Below are 27225 nucleotides of genomic sequence, written 5' to 3'. Positions count from 1 at the left end.
GGCGTGGCTGTCAAAGCTGAACAAGTGGTATGACAGACAAAGAGCTTTTTTCGTTAAAAATTCTTGTGAATAAATGCTTAAATCCCTGAATTCTTTATAGATATGGATGCAAACCAGTCTCGATTCTTGGTTAAAAGCACACACAAAAAAGTGCTGTTAGCATTTATTTTACGTGAATATGTTGAAGTTCAATGCTAGTCTGTTAGTCAATGTGGCGGCCGCCATATGTAAACAGAGCTTTTCCGGTGAAAATTCTTGTGAATAAATGCTTAAATCCCTGAATTATTGATAAATATGGACATAAAACAGTCTCGATTCTTGGTTAAAAGCAAAAAAAAAAAAAAAAAGGTGCAATTAGCATTTATCTTACGTGAATATGTCGAAGTACAATGCTAGTCTGTTCGTCAGTGTGGCAGCCGCCAAATGTAAACAGAGCTTTTATTTTACATAAATATGTCAAAGAATGATGCTAATCTGTAGCGGTTAATTTCTCCCATTGATTTTTTTTTTCCCGTTTCAAAATGCATGCATGGTAGGAAAAATATAATAATTACCTTGACTCCCTAAACAAATCACTCCTGAGACAATCCTTTCTGTTTGTATGCGGTGTAGCTTTCGTACTTTTTCAACTTAAATCCGGCATTGGACCGCTGCATGACTGTGAATAACTGAAGCGGACTGTAGGACGGCCCCCTACTTGAAGGCGTTGCGCAGTGCCTGACGGCTGTGACCCGTCAATACAATTATGAAGTCTATGGACATTATTATTATGAATACATTTTGATTATTATTGCGATTTGTATTCATAATTTATTTGTTTTGCGATGTGTAATTGCTATTTGTCATTGTATCAGCAGGATTTATGAAGGCTTCAGTGTAAGTTTTTGGGCTGTGGAGCAAATTCATTGAATTATAATGTATTCTTATGGCAAAATCCCGCTCAACATACGGCCATTTCGACATACAAACAAGGTCCTGGAAAGAATTAAATTCGTATGTAGCGGTACTACTGTACTACTGTTTCCGGTATACTGTATTTGGTCACGCTGTGGGAAAGACGAACCTTACCACATTGGTAATTATGGCCGTTTCCTGAGCTGTTGGACACTTGAAAAGTTGCTCTCGCCAAAACTAATATGGCCGTTTCAAATTCGCCCTCCTCCTTGCAGCGATAAAAGTCACAGCTTTCTCCTGCGGCATGAAAAATAAATGTATTTGTACTTGGGATTTCGTTTCCTGGGTGCGGCGAAGCTTGACTTTTGCCGTCGTGCACCATCTTTGGCACCCATGAGAAAAATTGGAATGCCTTCTCTGGTCCGTGGTGAGAAAAGGGTTGGGGACCGCTGCTCTACGGTATCAGGCTGTGTTTTCCGAAATTTCCGGGTTCGCGGTGAGTCAGCAACCAGCACAATTTTGCTCAATAGCCGATGTTTATTGATTAAAAAATGCAGGATAAATGAGATTTATTGATTACAATCCCAGAAGAGCAAGCAACAAGTATCAAGAACAAGCATAAGAAGTAGTAACGATTAGAGGTGTGCAAAATTTCCAATTCTTAGATTATTCGCGATTCGGCCGTGGAAGATTCGAGAACGATTCACAAACATCCAAATTCCGATTACTGAAATATGCCAAGTAAAGCGGAAGTACAACACACTCAGCGCGCCGCGCGGTCTTTGGGACGGAACGGAGCCGGAGTAGCTAAGCATTATGCTTCTCATTAACCGGCCCCTCGGGTAATGCCAACGCTCAACTCACGGCTCTAGCTCAACTCATGCCACGAGATAAAAAAACACAACAACATACCTGACTGCTGCCGAAAAGCTGCTACAAGTACAGCTAAGCTACATAATGTTACGGTAGATATCATTTATATAGGACTAGATGGATTATAGACTCGGTAGCGGTAGCAGCACATCTGCAAAAAGCTAGATGCGGGCGTTAGTAAACGGCCGCCATCTTAAAGCAGTAAACTTCCCTGCAATGCTGTTGTAGCGAACCTTCCAAGCAAACCTAATTAACTTTTTATCTAAAATACTCCTAAATCGGTAAAATATTGACTTGAATCTATCTTTAAAATAGTTTTAAAACTTTCACATTTCAAAAGTAGACAAAAGGGAAATTATGGAATAACGGGAGCAATTTTAACAACTTTAACGGTTGATTCACAACATTAAATTAATTGAATGTAGTTTAAAGCTGCTGATACAGAATGGGGACTGGAGTTTTTTTATTTAATGTTATTTTTGTATATTTGTTTACTGCTATATGTTAACTTGATACTGAAATAGTAGTTTGGTTTAGCCTGAGAGTATTTTTGAACAATTTTGGAACTAATGTACAAAACTTTATTTAAAAAAAAAAAAAAGGAGGGGGGTGCATCAATAATGGTTTTATAATCGAATCGGAGCCTCTGAATCGTAATCGTAATCGAATCGTTAGGTGCCCAAAGATTCCCAGCTCTAGTAACGATGACAATAAATCTAGTTGGTCAATCCCAGATTGCCCGCGTTACCGTTGCAGCACAACAAACTGTTCCTTAACAATGAAAATCGCTTACCGTTGACAAATAAGCGGGGAGCCAACGCTCCGGCAAAGCGGCAAAGGAACAAAGCCAAGCGACCCGTACGTAATCCTCTGGCAGACTTCGTTGGGTTGGGGAATCTCCCGACTCTTATAGGCATGTCTGACGCGGGTGGCCACTCCTAGCCCCCACAAAAACGCACCACCCGAACTCGTGAGACCCCCCCCAAAGGGTATGAGATTCCCCCCTAGTTGAGGCTCCCAACGGTTAAAGTAGAATGCTTATTTAACTTATCTCGTGAGATTCCCTCCTAACTATGGAACTCAAGCGCGTACTATGGTGCAAGACAAGTTATCTCGTGAGATTCCCTCCTAACTATGGAACCCAAGGTGAAAACCAATCGTCGAAGTGGCGGAGTAAACAAGGAGAAGTTGTTACAATCTAGGTCACAGAGGCAATCATACATCACATAATATTTTCTCCCATCAGGCTGGCGTCCAAAAAGTGTTTAAATTGCCAATAAATCTTGTTAAAAAAACTGTTTCCTACCGTAATGACACGTAAACTCAACAGTCCTAACATAATGCCTTTTGTCATTAGGCGGTGGTCCCGGGCAACAGGAACAACGCCCGTCTTCAGAACCTTTACCCCGACACGCCCTACAACATCACGGTGGAGGCCGTCTACGCCGAGGGCCCCGGAGGACTCCTCAACGGAAAGGGACGCACGAGTGAGGCCTCGGCTCGACGCTTTCTCTTCGGCGTCCGGTCCGGCCGTCGCTCAACGCCGCTTTTTCGCCCGCAGTCGGCCTGCTGAGCCCGAGGAACCTGCGCGTGTCTGACGAGTGGTACACCCGATTCCGAGTGGCCTGGGACCCCGTGGCGGCGCCCGTGGAAGGATACCGAGTCATATACTGGCCTCGAGGTCGCCCCCTTCAGTATTTTGTCGATCTGCAGTGGACGCCCGTGTATTGTCGCCTATACCAGATCCTTGAAAAGTCATTGGATTTATTATTTTCAAAAATATGGCCTTAATAAGTAGTGATACAGCACTGAAAATCGGGCAGTACTACAAAATTACGCACAATGTTGTCTTCGAGATTCTTTCCAATCGCCGGTCGACCTACCCAAGACAATGATAGATGTCCAATCGTGTGGTGTCCAATCATCCTTCTGCCGTGAATTTCAGCGAGATTATCACTAGTTGACGTCCAATCCGTTTGAGGCGGAATTGTGCATTCGCTGCCAACCCTCCCACATCTAGCGGCGTCAATTGCAGCTACTGAGTAAATATCAGATGTTTACACGTTGACAAAATAATCGGGTTGAAAATGGTTTGAGAAATAAGCTAATTATGATTTCATTTTAAATGTCAAAAGATTGACTTTAATTGGAACGTCGCCCCTAACAACATGGCCGCCCTGAGGTTTTCTTCATGCTTCTGCCGCCAATTGAAAGGAGTTTATCCACAAGTAGACGCCTGATCCATTTGAAGCGGGAGGCTGGCAGCGAATGAATGTTCGTTAGTTATTAATCGGTCGTAAGATTAAGTGATTTCAGACGCTTGTAACATCAGGTTTTGTCCTTAAGTCTTTTGAAACACCTTCTCTGCGACCAAACGGGTGTTCACTGGAGCTTGGCTGGGTTTTCTCAGCCTTGACCTGACCAACATGGCTCTCCTCCCTTGACAGGCAGCAACGAGCAAGCCGTGGACTTCTTCGTGGGCGACGTGACGTCGTACACGCTACACAACCTCAAGCCCGGAACCACCTACGACGTCCAAGTCCTGGCGCAGTACATCAACGGCGTCAGCGCCCCTCTCGCCGGACCGGGAACCACACGTATGTACTTGCGCTGGTGGATATCGTATAAAACTCTTAACGGCACTTGTCGGCCGTGAAGTAGTTTTTGATAAATGTCAAAGATGCAGTCATTTTGATGCATACTTCAAAATAATTAGAATTTTTAAAAAATTCCATCTAGCATTTCGCAAATTAAGATCATACTTTAGAAGCATAAGTCACTCTCATTAACTACAAGTTCTCTTGCAAGATAGCCGCCAGTTACTACACCTTAAGACAAGGATCTTTGGTACGGTGGCACTTCTGTATTGAGGTAGATTTGTGTGTTTAGTGTTCAGTCAATCAAAAAAAAAAAAAAAAAAGTCTCATCAGTCAAAATACTGTAGCCTATATATTTTCAATCAAAAAAAGTCACTTCAAACAAAAAAAATGCAAATGCAAAAATAAATTTGAAAATTAAACAAAACAAAAAAAAATCATTCGAAAAATATTTTTCTTTGATTTAATTTTGTTTTTTTTTTTGTTTTTTTTTTTTTTTGATTGAACTAACATTTTTGATTGAAATAATCGGCCTGGGGCCCGACGAGTGATGGCCATGATTCTTGCTTCATCATCATCACTTGTCAATCAAACATGTCTGACCAATAACACTCAGTAAAATTTGTGTCAAAATTTCAATTAAAAAAAGTGCATTCAAAACTTTTTCCTCTTCAATCAAAAAAAAAAGGAAGTTCAAAACATTTTTCTCTTCAATCAAAAAAAGGTCGTTTTTTTAAGTGAAACTTGTTGCGCTTCAAAAAAGTGACACTTCAACAACAAAAAATAATTTCAAATAAAAATATTATTTTCCCCCAAAAATATTAGGGGAGGGCAATTTTATTTTTCAAATAGTTTTTGTTTTGATTGAAAATATTTTTTTTTCATTGAATCAACTTTTTTTAGGATTGAATGATTTAGACACAAATGTCCCAATGATAATATGGGCCAAACACAAAAAGCATTGCTGAAATAAAAGAAAATATTTTCAATGAAAAATTAAGTGTTCAAATGCAAATTTTTGAATCTCAAATATTTTTTCATATTCAAAATCTTTTTTTCTATTATTGAAATTTTTCTTTTTTTGATCAAAGTGATTTTTCTTTTGAAAATATTTTTGTTTGTTTGAAGCAACTTATTTTTTGATTGAATCAGACAAAAATGTCCTAGCCAAAATGTGGCACAAACGCAAAACAGCATTAATTCCTTTTAAAAAAGTTGTTTCAATTAAATAAAGAGTTGACTTAAATCACAAAAATACTGTATATTCAATGAAAAATTTCAGTTTCAGTTTTCAAATGCATTTTTTGTGTCAAATTTATTTTTGCATTCAAACACATTTTTTTTTTGATTGAAGTAACTTTTGTTTGATTGAATAATAAAGCCACAAATCTACCTGCGTACTTCTGGCCTCTAGCAAGCTACTTTTTCAAATGAGAGAATGTCTTAAAAGCCACTTTAATTAACTTTTGATCTACCGTAATTTAAAGTCACTTTGAAGGTCAAACGTAATGTTGCCTTCACATGATCTAGGAAAGATGATCCTTACCACTTGCTAATTGGTATTTACGAGTATGTCCTCTTCATGGGCTTTTGTTGTCGTAGTGAAAAAACGTAGCTTTTGATTTGTTGTGTGAGCAAAATCTACAGTACATTTTTGGTTGTAACTGAACATTTTAGCAAACACTTGTTTCAAAAATTGTTTTTATAAATGTGTTCACGGCGTTATTACGCCGTCGTCAAAAGAACATGCAAGTTGATGATACATCTTCTTAAAAAATGTACTTTTCACAACTTCTGGTTTGCTCCGCCATTTTGAAAAGTAAAATTCAACTCAGGTACAGTATCATAATAGAATCCAAAATTTCCAGTAAAAACCCAACTTCACGTGCAATCTTCTCATCGACAAGTGAAAGTTACCATAATTACGACACTCCGTGAAGGTAGCATAAACGCAAGTAACGTGGTGACTCCAGCCCTTTTTTGTGCATTTTGCGCAGTGTTCCTGAACGTGAGCAACATCGAGACGTACAACGTGGCCCACGACAAGTTCTGCATCAAGTGGAGCGCTCACCGAGCGGCTACGTCCTACCGCATCCGCCTGGACCCGCTGGAACGTGAGTTGAGCTTTCGTTCCAGATTTGCTGCTTTTACGCTTCTGACACGCCGCAAAAGTCCAAAGTGTTGCGAGACGACAGATGTTTCCCGGCCCCCTGTTTGACGAGTGACTCTTTGACCGTCTGACTAGTCTGTATTTGTGACCACCATGTTCGCTTAGTCAAAAACCACCTGCCGGTCAATTGCCATCTGGCTCGCATCAGCAGGAGTAACCCACGTGTAATTTCGGACACGTGGTTGACTATGTATTGAACTCATCGACGGCCCTCGATTGACCAAAAGGGGCGAAGGAACATTCCTTGAAAATGGCAAGACGCTGACTCCAGTAATTTTGATGCCGACCTCGTTTTATTTTTCCCCCCGACAGCGTCGAGCAGGGGTCAGCACGAGGTGACCATCCCCGCCGGCGTACCGCAGTACTGCTTTGACGGCCTCTCGCCCGACGCCCCCTACCGGGCCACCGTCTACGTCCAGACGCCCAACCTGGAGGGACCCGGCGTCAGCGTCAAGGAGCGAACCCGTGAGCTCTCCAGAAACGCCGCAGCGTCCGGCGTCCGTTCCGAACGTCTTTGCTTTCGTTTTAGTTGTCAAGCCGACTCCCGCTCCGACGCTCCCGCCCACGCCCAGCCCGCCGCCCACCATCCCCCCTTCTTGGCCAGGTAATCATTATCTTCTCTCTAGGAGCGTGACAATATATCGATATGGTAATACATGGTGATACTTTTTACACTGGGCTACAAGCAAAATGCTTCATGGATAAAAGTACAGCGATGCTTCTACTTACGAAATGAATTGGTTTTGGAAGTAGTCTTGTAACCTGAAAATTCCGCAAGTTAGGGACGCGTTTTCTGTGAAAATGCCCTAATCCGTTCCAAGCACTACTAAAACGCTTTTATAATCGGGGCAAAACCAGAAAAAAAAGATAGACAAACACATTTAAACATTCCGTATTGAAGGAATCTGACCTTTAAACCAGCGTGGCTCCAGCAATCCGGGCTGGCGAGATCCCAAAAACTTGGCCAAAAGGCCAAACTCTGTGCGTTCACCTTAGTCTTAACCCTTTGTAGTGACTCCATTTTGAAAGCTGGAAAACGGCTTCGAAACACAAGTTGACAATTTATCCCGAGGTCGACAGCGATCATACAGCACAAAGGGACCCAGGCGAGGATTCAGGGTCATCATATCACAAGTCAAAAAAAGGTTCCCAAGAAAAAATGACGATGCTTAGTTAAACAGTCATTCTTTTGAAGGCTCTCGCGGGGTGGGCCGTGGGCAGGAAGAAGGGTGTGTTTGGGCGTTGTTCAGGATTATTGTCTGTTTGTGGATTGGACAGGAGGATTCGGGAGTTTCTGTTGTCAGGGCAATGAGGGTTGTGGATTTTGCCACCTCAGCATCAAAGGGGCTCTTGCAGTATGTCAATCATGTTATCCAGTGTTCCTTGTTTTGGGACAGGGTGTCCCGCCATTAGTTCTGGACTGTCCGGGAAAACTGATTGCGAGAGTTGGTGGTGCAGACGTGGGCTTGTCAGTGTCAGTCTTGCTCAGTCAGATGCATGACACACACGTTGGGCTTCCATGATAAGTAGGCGTCATGTATCTCTTATGCCCTATGTCAAATATATTCTGCTTGTTTTCCTTAAACTATGATATAAGTGCTATTTATTTTATATTGGGTGTGTTAGAGTAATACAAACAGTTGATCGATAAATACGAGAAAAGATACTATTCCCTTCAGTATACCTACCCTAACCGTTAATACCTGCTATGAAGTGGATAATAGGACAGTATTCAAAGGAAAAAAAGAAAAAAAATCTTACCTTTCGCGTGAGGTAGTCTTACTGCTTTGATGCCTTCTTCTCTTTCAAGATGGTGTCTAACATCTATCTCACTCTTTTTCACACAAAACGCGAGGAGACCTGTGCTCTAATGTTCTACTAATGTAGTGAACAGTGTGAGGGCTTAAAAGAACTCTTCGTGAGACAATAACGCGTGGAGACGCACCACATGCATTATACTCCACGGATGGGGGTTCGACGAGGAGTGGTGGAATGTGCGGCTTGGAAGAACTTCCATGCGGCGGTCCCACTGCCCTCAGCCAGGCTCTCCTTTTTTAATGCAAACACTGCAGTACACTCCTGAAGGAATCTGACCCTTCAGCCAGACTGCTGGAATCACGCGAGTCGAACCGCCCAACCCGGGCTGGCGAGAATCCAACAACCTGGCCAAAAGGCCAAACCCCGCGTGTTCAACTTAGTCTTAACCCTTTGTACTGATTCCATTTTGAAAGCTGGAAGAAGGCTTTGAAACACAAGTGGGCAATTTATTCAGGTCGACAGCGATCAAACAGCAAGGCAAAACAGCGAAAGACCCAGGCGAGGATTCAGGGTCACCATATCACAAGTCAACAAAAGGTTCCCGAGAAAAAATGTCAACGATTAGTTAAACATTCGGTCTTTCTTTTTTTAAAGCTCTCGCAGGGCGTGCCGTGGGCAGGAAGATGGGTGTGTTTGGCCGTTGTTTAGGATAATCTTCTATCGCAGTTTGGGCTGTTTAGTTCGTGCGTCACAGTTGCTGAGTCACCATTACTGGGGCAACCGCAGTGGGAAATTTTGCCCGCCTCAGTGTCAAAGGGAGTTCTGGAGTCTCATCGGTCGTGTTATCAGTTAGATATCGGGCATTCTCCGGTGTTCCTTGTGTTGGGACAGGATGTCCTGCAGTTTGTTCTGGACTGTCCTGAAAAACTGATTGCAGGAGTTGGTGGTGCAGACGTGGGATTGTAGATGTCTTGCCTCGTCAGCATCAATCTAGCTCAGTCAGTTGCATCACACATGCTTTGGGCTTCCGTGATAAGAAGGCGTCATGTATCTCTTATGCCCTATGTCAAATATATTCTGCTTGTTTTCCTTAAACTATGATATAAATGCTATTTGTTTTATATTGGGTCTGTTACAAACTGTCAAACGGTAAATACGAAAAAAGATACTATTCCCTCCAAGTGTTGTCGATATGCTCGCGTCAAGAATTGATAAATCGTTTTAAAAAGATGTCAATTTTTAATAAAGATTGCTAACAAACTTTCAGCTAAAATAGTTTCCACGCTAACTCATGGGTCGCCTGGTGGTTCTCTCCTTTCAGTTTGCAAGGGAGCCAAAGCGGACGTGGTCTTCCTCATCGACGGCTCCTGGAGTATCGGCGAGGAGAGCTTCACCAAAGTTGTGCATTTCGTCTCCGACATGATCGCGACTTTCGACGTCATCGGACCTACCGGGATGCAGGTTCGTCCCAAGTCGCTGCAAGAAGTTTCCCGTTGTGGTTTTGTTCTCACCGGACCGGCTTTAACCACGCGGTCCCTGCGCGCAGGTGTCGTTTGTCCAGTACAGCGACGATGCCAAAACTGAGTTCAAACTGAACTCGTACAGCGACAAAGGCGTGGCTGTGATGGCACCTCATCACATCCGCTACAGAGGCGGGAACACCAAAACAGGTGGGAAGCCTTCCCCGCTGTCAGCGCCGACACGTGCTAACGGCGTCCACGTCGCCCACTCAGGTATGGCTCTGAAGCACACGTACGAGAAGGCCTTCACGGTGGAGAACGGCATGAGGAGGAACGTCCCTAAGGTGGTGGTGGTCATCACCGACGGACGCTCGCAGGACGAAGTCAGGAAGAACGCCGCCAGGATGCAACACGCGGGTAAGCTTTCGAGATGACGGAGGGCGCCGGAAAGAGACGGGAGTGGCTAACCGTCGTTCGTCGGAAGGCTACACGGTGTTTGCGGTGGGCGTGGCCGACGTGGACTTTGCCGAGCTACAGGAGATCGGCAGCAAGCCCAGCGAGAGGCACGTCTTCGTGGTGGACGACTTTGACGCCTTCGACACCATCAAGGAGAACCTCATCAACTTTATCTGCGAGACGGCCACTTCCAGTAAGTGCCCGCCGCTAGGAGACCGAACGATGAGACGTCCGTTCACGGTGCCTCGTTGTCCCGTTCGCTTGCAGCGTGCCCGCTCATCTTTGTCAACGGCTTCACGTCTCCCGGTGAGTACGCTGTCGTGAAAGCCAAAATGTGAAATTAAAATGTCATGAAATATCTTAGGTAGGCATTTATTGACCCCGTGTTGAAGATTTATTTCAATTTTTCACTTTAAATTTTACGTTTTTATTAATTTGATCAATTTTTTTCAATTTTTATAAATGAATGAGTAAGTAATAAAAAGGGTTAGAGTAAACCCCTTAAAATATCTTTTTAAAGGTCACCATTCATTTGTCACTTTTAGTTTATTTCAAATTCTTTTTAATTATTTAAAAATGTATTTAGCTGTTTATGTGTTTTGAGATTTGTATATGTAAAGGACATTTTTATGCATTTTTTTCCCCGTTTATTTTAACGTGTCTATTTTTATAAATTTATGAATGAAAAAATACCATTTAAAATGCGTAAAACATTTTTGTTTTGAAAATGCAATCTTCAATTATTTAAAATTTTAACATATTTCAATGTGATGATTTTAAAATGACATATTTTAAGCTATTTCTTCCCAAATGTATTTATTTGCATCTTCAGTTCTCAATTTCTCTAAGAAGTTTGTTTATTGTTGCGACGGCGGCAGGGTTCCGAATGCTGGAAGCGTTCAACCTGACAGAGAGGACGTACGGCCAGGTCAGCGGCGTCTCCATGGAGCCGGGCTCCTTCAACAGCTTCACAGCTTACCGACTGCACGCCAACGCCTACCTCACCATGCCCAGCACGTGAGTTCACCTCGCCATCGTAAAATGGTCCCCTATCCAAACGCCTTCCGTACGATTGACGGTCATCCACTCCGCATTTTGTGTTGCGCCTACAGTGGTATGAAAAAGTATCTAAACCTTTTGGAATTTCTCACATTTCTGCATAAAATCATCAAATGTGAGCTGATCTTTGTCAAAATCACACAGATGAAAAAACTGCTTCAAGTAAAACCACTCGAACCTTTGTAAGTTTTCATATTTTATGGGCATAGTGTGCAAACAATGACAGAAGAGGGAAAAAATAAGTAAGTCAACCATCAAATTTAGTATCTTGGCCCCCGTTTTGGCAGCAATAAATTCAACCAGACCCATCCTGTAGCTGCAGATCAATCTGGCTCATCGATCAGGACTAATCTTGGCCCATTCTTCTTTACAAAACTGAAACATGAATGGCTGTCTTTCGGTCATGCCACAGCATCTCAATGGGGTTCATGTCTAGTCTTTGACTTAGCCACTCCAGAACGTCTATTTTGTTCTTCTGAAACCATACTGAAGTCTTGTTGCAGCATCCATCCTCTTTTTAGCTTCAACTGTCTGACAGACGGCCTCGGGTTTTCCTGCAAAACTTTTGAATTCATTCTTCCATTAATGATTGTAAGTAGTCCAGGTCCTTAGGTAGCAAAAACAGTCCCAAATCATGATGCTCCCTCCACCATGCCTTACTGTGGGGATGAGGTGTTGATGTTGGTGAGCTGTTCCATTTTTCCTCCACTCATGATGTTGTGTGTTACTCCCAAACAATTCAACTTTGATTTCATCAGTCCACAAAATAACTTCTGTTTAGTGTCCAAGTGCCTTTTTGCGAGCATTAAACGAGCAACAATGTTTTGCAGTGGCTTCCTCCGTAGAGTCCTCTCATGAACACCATTCATGGTCAAATAGTTGATGTGTGCACAGAGATATTGGACTGTGCCAGTGATTTCTGAAGTTTTTAGCAGACATTACAGGGTTCTTTTTCACCTCTCTGAGTATTCTGCGCTGAACTCTTGGCGTCATCTTTGGTGGACGGCCACTCCTCGGGAGAGAAGCAACAGTGCCAAACTCTCTCCATTTGTAAACAACTTCTCTGACTGCCGATTGATGAACATCCAGACTTTTAGAGATTGGTTTTGGATCCTTTCCCAGCTCTGTACAAATCAACTATCCTTGATTGCAGGACTTCAGACAGCTCTTTTGACTGAGCTATGATGCATATCAGACAATGCTTCTTAACACGACAATTTTTACCAGGTGTGTGCTTTATAGTGGGTAGGGCAGCTTTAAACCATTCGTCAGTGATTGAGCACAAACCTGACTTAAAATAGTAAAAAATTGTTTACAATTGCTATTTAAGTCTCCTTAGGCAGAGTGTTCACTTACCTATTGTTGAGTTCATTATCGAGGGTTGATTGAATATTTGCTTGATTGATTGAATATTTGCTTGTGCTCATATATACCTAATACATACATAATACATATTGCCATATTTTTTCTTATTTGATATAACCAGTAAATGATTATTGCTTGCTAACCCTTTTACAAATGTCTACCTAAGGGTCTATTTTTGAACTTGACACCTATTTTCTCCCCTTGTGTCATTGTTTGCATGCTATCCACATTAAAATATGAAGACCTATTACGGTATGGGTGGTTTTAAAGCAGACACTGTATTTTCATTTGTGTGATTTTGGCAAAGATCAAATCACATTTGATGTTGATTTTAGGTAGAAATGTGAGAAATTCCAAAAGGTTCCCATACGTTTTCATACCACTGGATGGATGGATGGATGGATGGATGGATGGATGGATGGATGGATGGGTTGGTAGATTGATGGATGTGAGATCTATAATGTAACTAAAATAAACAGTGCCAATAGAAAAAAAGTAATAAGTAAATACAAGATGCAAACAGAACACCCAGTAGGCTTACATTTTGTGTAAGCATACCTCAATATTTATACTGCACCAAGATATTGCACAAATGAAAAAGAGAAATGTTTACAATGCTTTCTATGAGGTAGATCAGGTGTGAATAGGACTACCGTGTGTACGTGTGGGTCGATATACGTGTGATCATGTTTCGGTACTGATACAGTACTGAAATGACGCCATTGTTATCAGGGAATAAAGAAAGAATATTTTACTTTTGAGTATGCAGTCATTTAGTATTGTGGGGTGGGGGGAATGTATATTTAAAAATAAATGAATTTGAAAAACGTGGTTTCGGTACAGTAACGACATCGGCCAATACCCATCAGTCGGGTGTGGGAATCGGTATCGGGAGCCAAACATTGGAATCCTACATTGCAACACTACATTGTCCGGGGACTCCCTGTGTGACGATATCGCCGAGAATTACACTCCGCTGCGTTGAAGCGCGTCCATATTCCGCAAATTAGCATCTGTTTCTCAGCGCCGGAACGTGTTTGTATCGCCCGGCAACAAGAAAGTTGGACAACAGGAGCCGGAGCAGGAAACTGGCCCTCGTCATTGTTTACTGCGTCCCTAGCCGCCAAATTCTCTCTCGCTTTTCTTCTCCTCGCTCGCCTGAATTTCTTTCTCGTGACGTTTCGCCGCTCGTACATCAACCTTTCAAGTCGGGACACTTTTATTGCAACGGACACCGAGTCGCGGCTCCAAAAACACTTTGATTTAGATTCGATTTAGTTAAGTTTATTCACACATCATTAAAATATACGATATATGGTATATACAGATGGAAGCGGTATATGTTTATACCATTAGATACGTGAAAAGGACACTCCAAGGAAGCTATTCAAAGCTTTTGGTTGGGGGCCCAGTTCTCCACAAATATAAGATATTAGCCAGATATCTTCAAATATGGACAGCATACATATACACAGACACACAATTTAACATTCAGGTTACTTTGCTATTGTTGCGAGGTACAGAACTAGTGTTATCCAAGGAATCGGCATATAAGACATACATTTCTAGGAGTTGAGCTTTGAGTTTCTCCTTGAAGACGGAGCTGGAATGTGACATTTTGAGTGTTTCAGTTCGTTCCAAATCTGTGGTCATCTCCACACAATGCTAAAGCTTTTACACCTTGGCCTCCCCCAAGTAATTTGATTTTTTCCCCCCCCCTGGTAGTATAGTTGTGGTGAACAGCACAGATTGGAATGAGGTCACCTAATTTATGGTTTTGTTTATGGATAATCTGGTACATTACACAATCATTTTGGAAGTCGGTGTGCTCTCTAAGCCTCAAAAGTTCGTAGAGGTGAAAAATAATTTTTGGGTTCATTCTTGGTTAAAAGCAAAAAATAAAAAATAAACACGCATTTAGCATTTATTTTATGTAAATATGTCGAATGTGCTGCTAGTCTTTAAGCCAATGTAGCGGCGTCTCATCACCTGAAGGAATCTGACCTATTAGCCAGATTGCCGGAATCACGTCAGCCGATCCAACGACCCGTGCCGGCGAGAACCCGACAACCCGGCCAAAAAAACCAAACTCCTGGCGTTCACCTTGAACTGACTCCATTTTTAAAGCTGGAAAAAGGCTTCGAAGCACAAGTTGTTCATTTATTCAGGACGACAGCGATCAAACGGCAAGGAGGATCAGAAACAGACTCAGGCCAGGAGGCAGACTTGTTCCAAGGTCACCATACCACAAGTCGACAAAAGGTTCCCGAGAAAAATGACAATGATTAGTTAAACGTTCAGTCTTTTCGAAGGCTCACGCAGGGCGGGCTGTGGGCAAAAGAAAGGTGTGTTTGGGCGTTGTTTAGGATTATTGTCTGTTTGTGGATTGGACAGGAGGATTCGGGAGTTACTGTTGTCAGGGCAACAAGGGTTGTGGATTTTGCCACCTCAGAGTCAAAGGGGCTCTTGGAGTTTTATCAGTCGTGTTTTCAGTTGGATATCGGGCGTTCTCCGGTGTTCCTTGTGTTGGGATAGGACGTCCTGCCATTTGTTCTGGACTATCCGGGAGAACTGATTGCGAGAGTCGGTTGTGCAGGCTTGTAGATGTCTTGCCTCGTCAGTGTCAATCTTGCTCAGTCCGCATCGTAACGCGTAGTGGGTAGGATACATGCATACAGGGACCAAAAAGGGGGAGAAGCTTCCACTTATGCACATTTATTCACTAAAAATAATAATTCCACCTTGACCACTCACTTCACTCCCCTTTTTTCCATTTGACTGGAAATTGCATCCAAAAGCAGCACATCGTGGCATTTTACTTCGCGAGTTTAGGCAGCAATAAGCAATTGTTGAACACGCAAGATACCAATAACGTCATCACTGCGAGCCCGCAAACCATGGCGCCAACTAACGGTCAAAATATGTAGTAAATATTATAAAATATTGCCATTGATTTAACATTTTATGTGTTTCTAACAACATATTTTAGTACAAGAGAACAATTGTGGTTTATTAGAGCCTACATGTATTTAAATCAGAGGATCACTTTAAGTATTTTGCGAATTATGATGCCAATGCCGTGGCAGGTAATTTCTCTCATTGTTCGTTCAAGTTTCAAAATGCATGCATGGTACGAAAAATATTTAATAATACATGTAAAAAGTGAAGGCACACATAATGATTGTTCCGCTTTTGTAACAGCGAGGTGCACCCCGAGGGTCTCCCGCCCGTCTACACCATCATCCTGATGCTCCGCCTCCTACCCGACACGCCCGCCGACGCCTTCGACGTGTGGCAGGTGGCCACGGCCGACCACAAACCGGAGACCGGTGTCACCGTCGACCGTAAACGGGCTCTTTGACACGTCGCCCCCGAAATATGTCGGCCCGCTTGTTCACGCGTTTTTTTTTTTCTTGGTAGCTTCCAAACAGACCGTGTCCTTCTACAACAAGGACGAGCGCGGCGAGATCCAGCGCGTGACCTTCGACCAGCCTCCGGTCAAGCGGCTCTTCCACGGAAGCTTCCACAAGGTGAGCGCGGCAAACCTGGAAACCGAACCCGAGCGTCTCTCAGATCGGTCTGGCGAGAAACGGTCGTGACCGAAAAAAGAGGCAGACATTGGCATTTGAGTGCAAATTGGTTGCATTTATTTGCTGCCAGCCCCCTATTTCAGATGGATTGAACGTCTTGCGCCGTCATTGGCAGCCAATGAGTAAATAGCAAAGGTTTTGACATTTAAAATCATCTTCTGTTAGGTACCACTCATTTTAATGTCGATGCGATTGACTTTGATAGGAACATGGCCACAAGGCGGCCATGTTGGCAGGGGCAATGAAAAGTCTTTTAACGCTTCGGCCAAGAATTGAAATGAGTTTCTCACTAGGATACGTCCGATCAATTTGAAATGGAAGGGTGGCAGCGAATGAAAGCTGCCAACCCTCCCACTTCAAATGAATTGGATGTCTAGCTTCATCTATAGCAAACCATAAACCTCATTATGTATTGACAGGGCACGGGGTCGATGAAAAGGGGCCCTGCATTGTTGGCGAGGCAGTCAACGCCTTTTTCATTGAAAATTCTTGTGAATAAATGCTTAAATCCCCGAATTCTTTATATATATGGACGTAAAACAGTCTCGATTCTTGGTTAAAAGCAAAAAAACATGCAGTTAGCATTTATTTTACGTGAATACGGCGAAGTACATTGCTAATCTGTTAGTGAATGTAGCTAGGGGCCGCCCGACGTAAACAGAGCTTTTCCAGAGAAAATTCTTGTGAATAAATGCTTAAATCCCCAGTTCTTTATAAATATGGACGTAAAACACTTTCAATTCTTGGTTAAAAGCAACAACAACAAAAAATACAACAACGTACACTTAGCATTCATTTTACGTAAATACACTACCGTTCAAAAGTTTTGGCTCTTAGCGACTATCGTGTATCATATGGGATTTTTCATCAGATCAAAGTGACCCCAAACTTTTGAACCATAGTGTATGTCGAAGTACAATGCTAGTCTGTCAGCGAATGTAGCTAGCGGCCGCCTGATGTAAATAGAGCTTTTCCGGTGAAAATTCTTGGGAATAAATGCTTAAATCCCCAAATTCTTGATTCTTGGTTAAAATAAAATAAAAAATGTGCAGTTAGCATTTATTTTACGTAAATATTGCGAACAATGTCGTAGCGGCTAATTTCTCCCATTGATTTTTTCCACATTTCATAATCTATGCATGGTACGAAAAATAATAATGACCTTAAATACTCAAATAAATCACTTCCGAGACAATCCTTCCTGTTTTTATGCGGTACAGCTTTCGTACTTTTTCAACAGAAATCCGGCGTTAGATCGCTGCATGCGTGTGTTTGTGAATAGCTTCTCTTGATGTGGGCGGCCCCCTACTTGAATGCGAGGCGCTGTGCATGACCCATCTGAGCCGTCAATACATTATGAAGACTATGGACTGACGCTGGGATGCAAACACCCCAGTAAAGGGCGGCCAACCACAAGAGGGCGACGTATACATATCTCTACTCGGATTAGTATCAATGTGTCAAGAGGACCCTTGACGTGGCTTTTTTTTTTTTCAACTCCGCGGTTCATGCTGTCTGTAGGCCTGTTATACTTCCTCATACCAAGTGCCTGTCAACCTTCCACTGAGCAAACCAATTTCTCCTCCAAATAGATAGAGGGCTACCACTTGAAAGAAATTGAATGACCTAGTCTAAAATGTTAAACAAAAAAAAAATGTCTTTAAGCCAGAGGAGTTTTGCTATGCAAATTAGCCGAATGTTCTTTTATTTTACGTAGATCCTCATTTTTTTTACATTGTTTGAGACGAAGCTCAGGTGTTTTATTTTTAAATGCATCTATTTTTTATTGTGAAATAAAAGTGCAATTCTGCATCGTTTGGAGAACCACAGAGGAATTTGATTTTGTATTTTGAAAGTGTCACCTTGGAAAGCCAAAATGGCACAGTTGGTAGCTGGAGTTGTCCTTGGACCGAAGGGTCAGCGGTTTGATTCCCGGCTACGACTGCCCACTGTCAATGTGCCCTTGGGCAAGGCACTGAACCCTAATTTGCCCCCAATGGGTTGGCAGCACCTTGCATGGCAGCAGCGCCATTGTTGTGTGAATGTTTGCGTGAACGGGTAAATGTGTGCTAATGTAAAGCGCTTTGGGCATTATAACCATGTAGATAAATGCGCTACACCAAATATTATCGTAAGCATAAACACTTGTTTATTTGTTTCGCATATCCTAAAATTCATTCTGCAACACATGAAATGTTTGCCATCCGATGACTGGATTATTCGAACTAGCTAATTTATGTGTTAATCGATGACCTAAATTATCGATAGCTGCAGCTGTAGTCATAAGCATTCATTAATGCTCGTGACAGTGTCATGTCATAATTATGACGGTCTTATGACCCAACGGTCAAACAAAGTTTTACCCAATGAGTTAAAGTTGTTCATGTTTTGCAATCTCTCAATTTTCCCCATTCTTCTCCACCGACTTGAGATAGACATCTATCGCCGTCAATGGCTTAAAAATTCTCTAGTCCCGAGGCTTCCGAAATGGACTGAAACGGTGGACAATAGCGAAGCCGTTCCAGAACCGCACGAGCGCCTCGTCGGCGTCCCGGCCCGGAAAGTGTCGGGTCAGCGCGCTCAAACAATGACATCAGGGGAAAAGTGGGAGGAGTCTTGCCTGCCCGCCGGCCGGCCCGGAGGGACTTCTAGTAGCAATTTGGAAGAACGGCAGAGGCCCGTCCGCAATTCATCTGGCTTTTCTTCTCCACGCCACGCTGGAATGGAAATGTCAGAGTGCAAACGACCGCCGCGTGGGCCGCAGGCCGCAATCAGCAACACCCCCCGCGCGCCACAAAACCCAAACGTTTACCGCCGTCCAGAGTTTCACACGCTCTTTCTAAGTAGACTTTTCTCATCTTACACAGTAGAGGTTTTTATTGCAGACTCTTAACTCATTGGCTGTCATTGACGCTGGTAGAAAAACGCTTTTGACACTCACCACTTAGTGACATGGCGATATTTCAACTTAGCACACTCAGTCAGTTAACTCATTCACAACCTTCCTACTCTTCTAACAGTTTGAACAAGAGTTGTGAAATCTTATCAGGTAGCTGATGAAGGCATTTTTTTTAAAAATGATATCAGACAATATCAACATCAGCTTTTCATTATCGGTTTTGGGCCAATATGCATATGGCAGTGCCTTATTGGCACTTTGCAGTTGCGCTTGAATAGGGCCGCAGCTATCGATGATTATTTTAGTAGTTGATTAATCTATCAACTAGTTATTTCGAATAATCGAGTCATCGCCCCTTTGCCCCTACATGCCCAAAGTGCCCCTTTTGACTGGGCTTTTTGTTGTTGTTGTTGTTGTGTATATGTGTGTGCTGGTCGACTGTGCCGGCACGCCACCGAGTACTTTACTTGAACACCGAAAAAACCTTTGAAAAAATAAAAAAGCCGTCTGTGTGCCACTAAGCCGGCGCTTAACCCCCTCCCCTCCTTCACGCTGTTTCTCTATGACCTGGGTGTGTGAGGACATCTGGTGGTTGACAACAAACGGTGTTAACCTATTAAACTGTGTTCGAGCAATTTCTGTAGTGAAAATCTTTCACCAGGGTTATTGTGGGGATCTTTAAAAAATAATATGTAATTTTCTCTTATATAGTTTTATATTTCAGTAATGAATTGCCCCCCCCCCCCCCGCCCCAAGGGCATTTCGATCCGTGTGTCTCCACTCTCTATGGGCAACCATATTTGCCCGTTCTCTTCACAACGTTATATAGAAAGGTACACATCTTTAAGTTCTTGAATAATAAAATAATAGTTTTGAAAAAACATTGCTGATGGTGGCTCAGTGAACATCTAATTTGGTTTGTTTTCAGATAAACAACAAGTCGAGTAGGGAAGTTTTGATATAGAGGAAGTAAGAAAAGGGGCAAAGACTGACTGGGTCACAGCCAGAAAGTGTTGATGACAGTGTTGATTTCTATTCAGTGTTTCCCCCCTCCTAACTAAAGTCTGTTATAGTTCAGCCAATTATACTGTAAAGCTGGTTAAACTGGAAGTTATGTTGATAGATCCATGAGCACCTGCCCCTCCATCGGTCTCTGCACAGCGCTGCTTGCTATGATTGTACTTTCAAAAGAGCATTAAATGCGAATACAAAATAATCTTCCCCGAGGGTTTCTTCAAACTGTGCAGAATTGCACTTTCATTTAAAAATAAATTAAAATAGCTGAGCTTGGCCTCAAATGGTATAAAAAAAAATCTAACTACAGAGAACAATTGGCTAACTTGCATCGCAAAAGTCCGCTAGCTTAAATGCTATAAAATGCTAACTTTTTTTTTTTTTTTTTTTTACAATGCTCCTGACAAATCGTTCAAACACATATTCCCACAAAAAAAAAAAAAAAAAACGGCAAAGTATACTTGTAAACTAATTTACGAATGCATAATAAACATATTAGCTCAAACAAAAACTTACCCTGTGTTGGTCTTAACGGGGAGCACCTGGATTCAGCAATGTTAAATGAGTTATATCATATTCACTGTTGAGGATTCTTTTCACCAGATACCTTTTTACTTGTACTTGCGTACATTTTTATTTTGATGACTACTTTTTCTTGAGTAATATTATTTTGATGTAACGTTACTTCAGTTACTTGAGTAAAAACTTTGGCTACTCTACCACCCTCTGTAGGCACTTTTTCCATTTTTCCATCAGTTGAAGTTGTTCTCTTATTTTTCCACAGAATGTTTATTTGCAAAACCTTGAAGTTGTTGCATTAATCATTATGAAAGCATCCAGTTGGTCTGTAGGCACTTTTTCCATAACATCAGTTGAAATTGTTGTCTTATTTTTCACAGAATGTTTACTTGCAAAACCTTGAAGTTGTTGCATTTATCATTATTAAAGCATCCAGTTGGCCATCGCAGTAGAATTAGTCATAATATTTTAAATCCATGACCGCTATATAGGTATCAGTTTGATATCTGTATCGGGTGATCAGTTAAAAAGTCATTATCGGACAACTTTATTTTATAAATGAATTTTGGCAGCCATTGGAGCTGGCAGCGATTATTCAATTGCATGTGTTACCATTAATGTCTTATTTCTCAATGGAGTTTGGTCACTGACTTTAGGGTTCCAGTTGTTTCAGTCCAAACGGATTGGACGTCTACCGCCGTCAACGGCCCTGAAACATTCCCCCGTCATGGTTGTCGGTGTCAAATCGGACATTTGGGAAGGCGGCGCGACTAAAAGACGTTTGTTTGTGTTTGTCCCGGTAGCTGCACATCCTGGTGTCGCCCAATGACGTCCAACTCAACGTGGACTGCCAACACGTGGCCCAACAGAGCTTCAAAGCGGCTGGCAACACTTCCAGGGACGGCTACCAAGTTTTGGGCAAAATGGTCAAGTCGGTCGGTTCCAGAGGAGACTCTGCCAGTGTAAGCCGGAGCATCATAATTTATTATCACACTTTCAAATGACTGGCTAACAAAACAAAGGTTCATAGTATCTAGATGACTGCATCTTTGCCACACGTTCATTGCGACATTTTTTTTTTTTTCTTACATTTTTGGGCTCCGATGATGCAACGATGTTGTCGAGCGCAGCTGTTTTCAAACTTTCTGGCTGTCCTTCTCTTTGCAGTTCCAGCTCCAGATGTTCGATATTGTTTGCACTCTGGCCTGGACCAGCCGGGACCGCTGCTGCGACTTGCCCGCTCTGGTCTGTAGCAATCGCCGTGTCAATCATATCAAGTTTTTTATATGCTATGTGCTCGTTTCAAATACAGCGGCTACTAGTGGCAGATTTCAAGAAGAATATTTTTATTTATTTATTTTTTATTTTTTAAATAAGGCTGGGCAAGTAAACTCCGAGTTGACTCACATAACAATGAACACAGTTAATTATTTTAAATGCGCATTATAATATAATTCATATGAATTCAAATTTCTTTTCCTCATTCCTTGCCAAGAGTGAACATGTATCACTGCCACTGATGGCGATGGACGTCCAAACCAACTGAGTCAAATTGGTTTGGACGTCCATCGCTACCAGTGGTAACCGGTGAGCTAATATGGCAGCGGATTACAAATGAAAGCATGCTCATAGACTTCATAATGTATTGACAGGACACGGGGCGCGGGGCCGATGAATAGGGGGCCTGCATTGTTGGCGAGGCCATCAAAGCTAACCTAGTGGAATCAAAGACAAAGAGCTTTTTTCGTTGAAAATTCACTTCAATCCCCAAATTCTTCATAGATATGGACGTAAAACAGTCTCGATTCTTGGTTAAAAGCAACAAAAAAAACATGCAGTTAGTGATTATTCGACGTAAATATGTCTAAATACAATGCTAGTCTATTAGGGAATATAGCTAGCGGCCGCTTGATGTAAACGGAGCTTTTCTGGTGAAAATTCTTGTGAGTAAATGCTTAAATCCCTGAATTCTTTATAGATATGGACGGAATACAGTCTCCATTTGTGGATAAAAGCAAAAAAAAAAAAAAAAAAGTGCCGTTAGCATTTATTTTACGTAAATATTGCGAACTATGATGCCACTGCAGTAGTGGCTGATTTCCCCCACAGATTTTTTTCACAATGTTTGAAAATGCATGCATGCATAGTACGAAAAATAGAATAATTACCTGGAATCCTCAAACAAATCACTCCTGTGACGATCCTTCCTGTTTGTATATGGTACAGCTTTCGTACTTTTTCAATAGAAATCCTAGAAATAGCATTAGATCGCTGCGTGCGTGTTTGTGAATAGCTCCTCTTGATGTGGGCGGCCCCCTACTTGAATGCGAGGCGCAGTGCATGACCGATCTGAGCTGTCAATACATTATGAAGTCTATGGCATGCTAATGACTACTTTCCAAAGATTGGATTGTATGACAATGCAATTATTCAAAATTAATCTCATGCAATTAGCACGTGTAATCATTACCCACCCCTACTTAAAATGAATATTTCTATTGCCTTTTATCAAAAAACAAAAAATTCTAAACACTACTTTTGAATATCAATATTGTAACGTGTGTATGACAGTGTGATTAATTGCATGTGATTAAAATGTGTAAATACTGCCTAGCCCCAACATTTGACCAACCCATTTTTTTAAAGCAAAATTGGCATTAATCCAAGAATTTATCTGTTGTAGAAAAGATTTTTTTTTCAAGTGCATTTCTACGCAGCAAGAACACGCCTCCCTAAAACTACCATAATTTCAGCACTATAAGGCAAACCCAATAGCCTTCGGTTTTTTCAAAAGCTGACAGTGCGCCTTATAATGTAATGCCCTTTATATATATGGATCAATATTGGTTAATTATGGCATGAAATTCCCTTTAGCACAGCTCCATCTATTGGACGCATAACGCAATTTCAACCTACTACGACTACTACTACTGCGCCTTATAATGCAGTGCGCCTTATATATGGAAACATTTAATAGGCCATTCATTCAGGGTGCACCACATACTCTGATGCGCCTTCTGGTGCGGAAAATACGGTGGTTAAATTCTCTTGTTTTCAATGTAAATCTACGAGAAATAAGTGAAATTATCTGTCAGTGCTTCAAGTAAATTTTACTCTTGAAATAAGAACGATAGCGAGCTTCAAATAAGCTTAACAGACTTATTTTAAGCAATAAATTTGTAGATTTAATTTTTAAAAAAAGCTTGTTTGTCAGAAATATTCTGAATTCAAGAATAGATATTGTTCAAAACTTTATTTGAAAGCATTTTTTTTTTTTAATTTAGGTGAAAAATGACCAACTTTTACATATATAGGCTTGATAAGAACAAATAGTAAGATTCACTTAAAGTAATCTTACGCATTAGTCTTTTAACTAATCTTTAACTCTCAGAACAAGATGGAGAACATTATTAGACTAGATTTAAGAAAAATAATCAGATGAAGACGTTATAAATTTGTCAATTATTTGCCTTTTTTTTTTTCCAATTTTTTTTTTTTTTGAATATTGAACTCTTTTTGTCCATCAGAGAGACGAGAGCAAATGTCCGGCGCTGCCTAATGCCTGCAAGTGCACCACCTCGGCCACTGGACCTCCTGGACCTCAGGGACCTGTGGTGAGTAGATACAAACATGCACCAGGTGCATCGTGGGAAAAAGACAAAACCCTGCCGAAACATTCTTGACCCCTCAGTTGTCCAAATCATTTTTGTAACCCCTAAATGACATTTTTTTTCCTCTTATTTTTCATTTTTATTTCCCTTTTCTTTGTTTGAAAACAATAAATATTCTCCTATTTAAATATTATGTATATATTTTCGTTTTTATCTGTTATTAATAACTTTTAATTCAAAATAAACCAAGGCAAAAAATATTCTGTTCAGTCAATGCAGACGTTAGACTTTGGCGGGCCTCCTAAAATGATACGGCGGGCCGTATTCGGCCCCCGGAGCACCAGTTTGACACCAATGCAAAAGAAAATCAATGTCCCAATGTCATTTGAAATTACAGTAATGTTCATTTTCACAGCTAAAGAGCAAACACTATTTTCTTGCTTTTGTCTGTGGTTAGGGCGCCCCTGGAAAAAAAGGACCACGAGGAGAAAGAGGAGAGCTGGGTTCACCTGTAAGTCATTTCTTTCGTCCCCAAAAAGTTTTCATCCTGACTTTTTGGATAACGTTTTCTTTCTCAGGGACCCGCCGGCCCGCGGGGCGACCTGGGAGCCCCCGGACCCATGGGCTTGCCCGGCCCACAAGGACCCAGCGGACGCTCCGTACCGGGAGAAGCGGTGAGTTCCGTGCCGTAAATCTACCAAAAAAATATTCCTCGACGTCAGTCTCCGTTCTGGCAAAACAAAGCTAATAAATCCGTCGAAAAAGCCGTCCGCCGCCTCCCCGAATTCCATTTTGTCTCCCCGACGCGTCCAAAATGACATTTATTTCTTTTCGTTTTGGCGTCGTCGCCACATTTCTGTCTTTAATTGATATTTTTATGTACATCTCAAATGGAACAGATGTTTCACGCACGCTATATTTTAGGGTGATTATAATCAATCAACATGTTAGCGCAGTGTGCTGCTAATGCTGCGCAAGATCCCTCTAGTGGTGCGCACAAGAATCACCGTTTTTCTGGAAGATCAGGCACGATCATGTTTACTTTTCTACATTCAATGTGTTGCATTTGTCATTTATTCTTTATCTTTTAACAATGTACTAGTGTTACACCAATACCGATACTACTCTAAAATGACATCATCGTTATCCGGGAGTACTAAGAAATAATGCGCTGATGCTTTGCAATGTGTAGTCCTCAAGATCTAGTTTCCAACTGCTTGATCACTCTACCCCAGGGGTCAGCAACCCAAAATGTTGAAAGAGCCATAATGGGGCAAAAAAAAAAAAAAATGTCTGGAGCCACAAAAAACTGAAAGCCAGTGCTGGCCAAAAGTATTGGCATCCCTGCAATTCTGTCAGATAATGCTCAATTCTCACGGAAAATGATTGTAATTACAAATGCTTTGGTAGTAATGTCTTCATTTATTTTGCTTGCAGTGAAAAAACACAAAAGAGAATGCCAAAAAAAATAATTAAATCATTATTATTTTACACAAAACTCCAAAAATTGGCCGGACAAAAGTATTTGTACCCTCAGCCTAATACTTGGTGGCACAACCTTTAGACGAAATAACTGCGAACAACTGCTTCCGGTATCCATTGATGAGTTTCTTACAATGCTAGGTTATTCTTCTTTGGCCAGCTGCTCAAGGTCTCTGAGATTTGATGGGTTCCTTCTCCAAATTGCCATTTTCAGGGTTAGGTCAGGGATTTCCACAGATGTTCTATGGGGGTCTGAACTCATTGCTGGCCACTTTAGAAGTCACCAGTGCTTTCTCTCAAACCATCTTTGAAGTGTGTTTTGGGTCATTGTCCTGCTGGAAGAACCATGACGTCTGAGGGAGACCAAGCTTACTCACACTGGGCCCTGCAAAATGTGTTTGTAGTCTTCAGACTTCATGATACCATGCACACGGCCAAGCAGTCCAGTGCCAGAGGTAGCAAAGCAACCCCAAAACATCAGTGAATCTCCGCCATGTTTGACGTGGGGACCGTGTTCTTTTCTTCGAAGGCCTTGTTTTTTTTTTCCTGTAAACTCTATATTGATGTCTTTTCCAAAATGTTTTTGGCTTTCTCAAGTTTTGGTAAACTCCAGCCTGGCGTTTTTATGTCTCTGGGTATCCTAGCATAGAGTCCCTTTTCATTCAGATGCCGACAGATAGTACAGGTTGACACCATTGTACCCTCGGACTGCGGGACAGTTTGAAGTTGTTTGAATGTTAGTCAAGGTTCTTTATCCACCATCCGCACAATCTTTCATTGGTCAATTTTTCTTTTCCGTCCACATCTAGAGAGGTTAGCTACAGTGCCGTAGGCTTGACACAGAAACATTCAGGTCTTGGAGATGGACTTGTAGCCTTGAGATTGCCCATGCTTCCTCACAATTTTGCTTCTCAAGTGCTTGGACAGTTCTTTGGTCTTCTTTCTTTTTTCCATGCTCAATGTGGTACACCCAAGGACACAGGACAGAGGTCAACTTTAATCCATTTTAACTGGATGCAAGTGTGATTTAGTTATTGCCACCACCTGTTATGTGTGGGTAACAGGGGCTGTTAATTACACAAAATTAGAGAAGCATCACATGATTTTTCAAAGGGTGCCAATACTTTTGTCCGGCCCATTTTGGGGGTATTGTGTAAAACGATAGTGATTTAATTTTTCCCCCCCCATTCTCTTCTGTGTTTTTGCATTGCAAGAAACTTAAATAAAGACATTTCTACCAAAGCATTTCTAATTGCAATCATTTTCTGGGAGAAAATGAGCATTATCTGACAGAACTGCAAGGGTGCCAATACTTTTGGCCAGCAGTGTATAGTAGCCTACTGTCAAACTGACTTATGTGGGCTACAAATACATATTGGGCCTTCATAATTACCGCATTTTCCACACACTATTAAATACTGGTTAATCATGGCATAACATTCCATATAGCTCAGCTCCATCTTGTGGATGCAAAACGC

General features: G+C 41.8%; 1 protein-coding gene and 1 long non-coding RNA gene across 5 annotated transcripts in view; one reads left to right on the top strand and one right to left on the bottom strand.

The window, feature by feature from the left end:
• Positions 1-1872, bottom strand: part of LOC130907685 (uncharacterized) — a 31878-nt gene extending 30006 nt beyond the window's left edge. Inside the window, exon 1 of the long non-coding RNA XR_009061514.1 lies at positions 1807-1872. This is a non-coding gene — a long non-coding RNA (uncharacterized LOC130907685). The remainder of the gene's footprint in view (positions 1-1806) is intronic.
• col12a1b (collagen, type XII, alpha 1b) overlaps positions 1-27225 on the top strand; it is a 148082-nt gene that overhangs the window by 107291 nt on the left and 13566 nt on the right. For all 4 annotated transcript variants that reach the window (XM_057823051.1, XM_057823050.1, XM_057823049.1 and 1 more), the window contains 19 exons: positions 3125-3254; positions 3329-3448; positions 4215-4364; positions 6362-6478; positions 6847-6999; positions 7064-7138; positions 9614-9753; positions 9839-9962; positions 10026-10169; positions 10237-10401; positions 10476-10514; positions 11087-11225; positions 15834-15976; positions 16053-16162; positions 21458-21616; positions 21822-21899; positions 24182-24268; positions 24723-24776; positions 24844-24939. In XM_057823051.1, the coding sequence (XP_057679034.1) occupies positions 3125-3254; positions 3329-3448; positions 4215-4364; positions 6362-6478; positions 6847-6999; positions 7064-7138; positions 9614-9753; positions 9839-9962; positions 10026-10169; positions 10237-10401; positions 10476-10514; positions 11087-11225; positions 15834-15976; positions 16053-16162; positions 21458-21616; positions 21822-21899; positions 24182-24268; positions 24723-24776; positions 24844-24939 (2223 nt within the window). The remainder of the gene's footprint in view (positions 1-3124; positions 3255-3328; positions 3449-4214; positions 4365-6361; positions 6479-6846; positions 7000-7063; positions 7139-9613; positions 9754-9838; positions 9963-10025; positions 10170-10236; positions 10402-10475; positions 10515-11086; positions 11226-15833; positions 15977-16052; positions 16163-21457; positions 21617-21821; positions 21900-24181; positions 24269-24722; positions 24777-24843; positions 24940-27225) is intronic.

This window comes from Corythoichthys intestinalis, chromosome 19, assembly GCF_030265065.1.
Source record: "Corythoichthys intestinalis isolate RoL2023-P3 chromosome 19, ASM3026506v1, whole genome shotgun sequence".
NCBI lineage: Eukaryota > Metazoa > Chordata > Actinopteri > Syngnathiformes > Syngnathidae > Corythoichthys > Corythoichthys intestinalis.
This window is presented reverse-complemented; position numbering and strand designations above follow the sequence as displayed.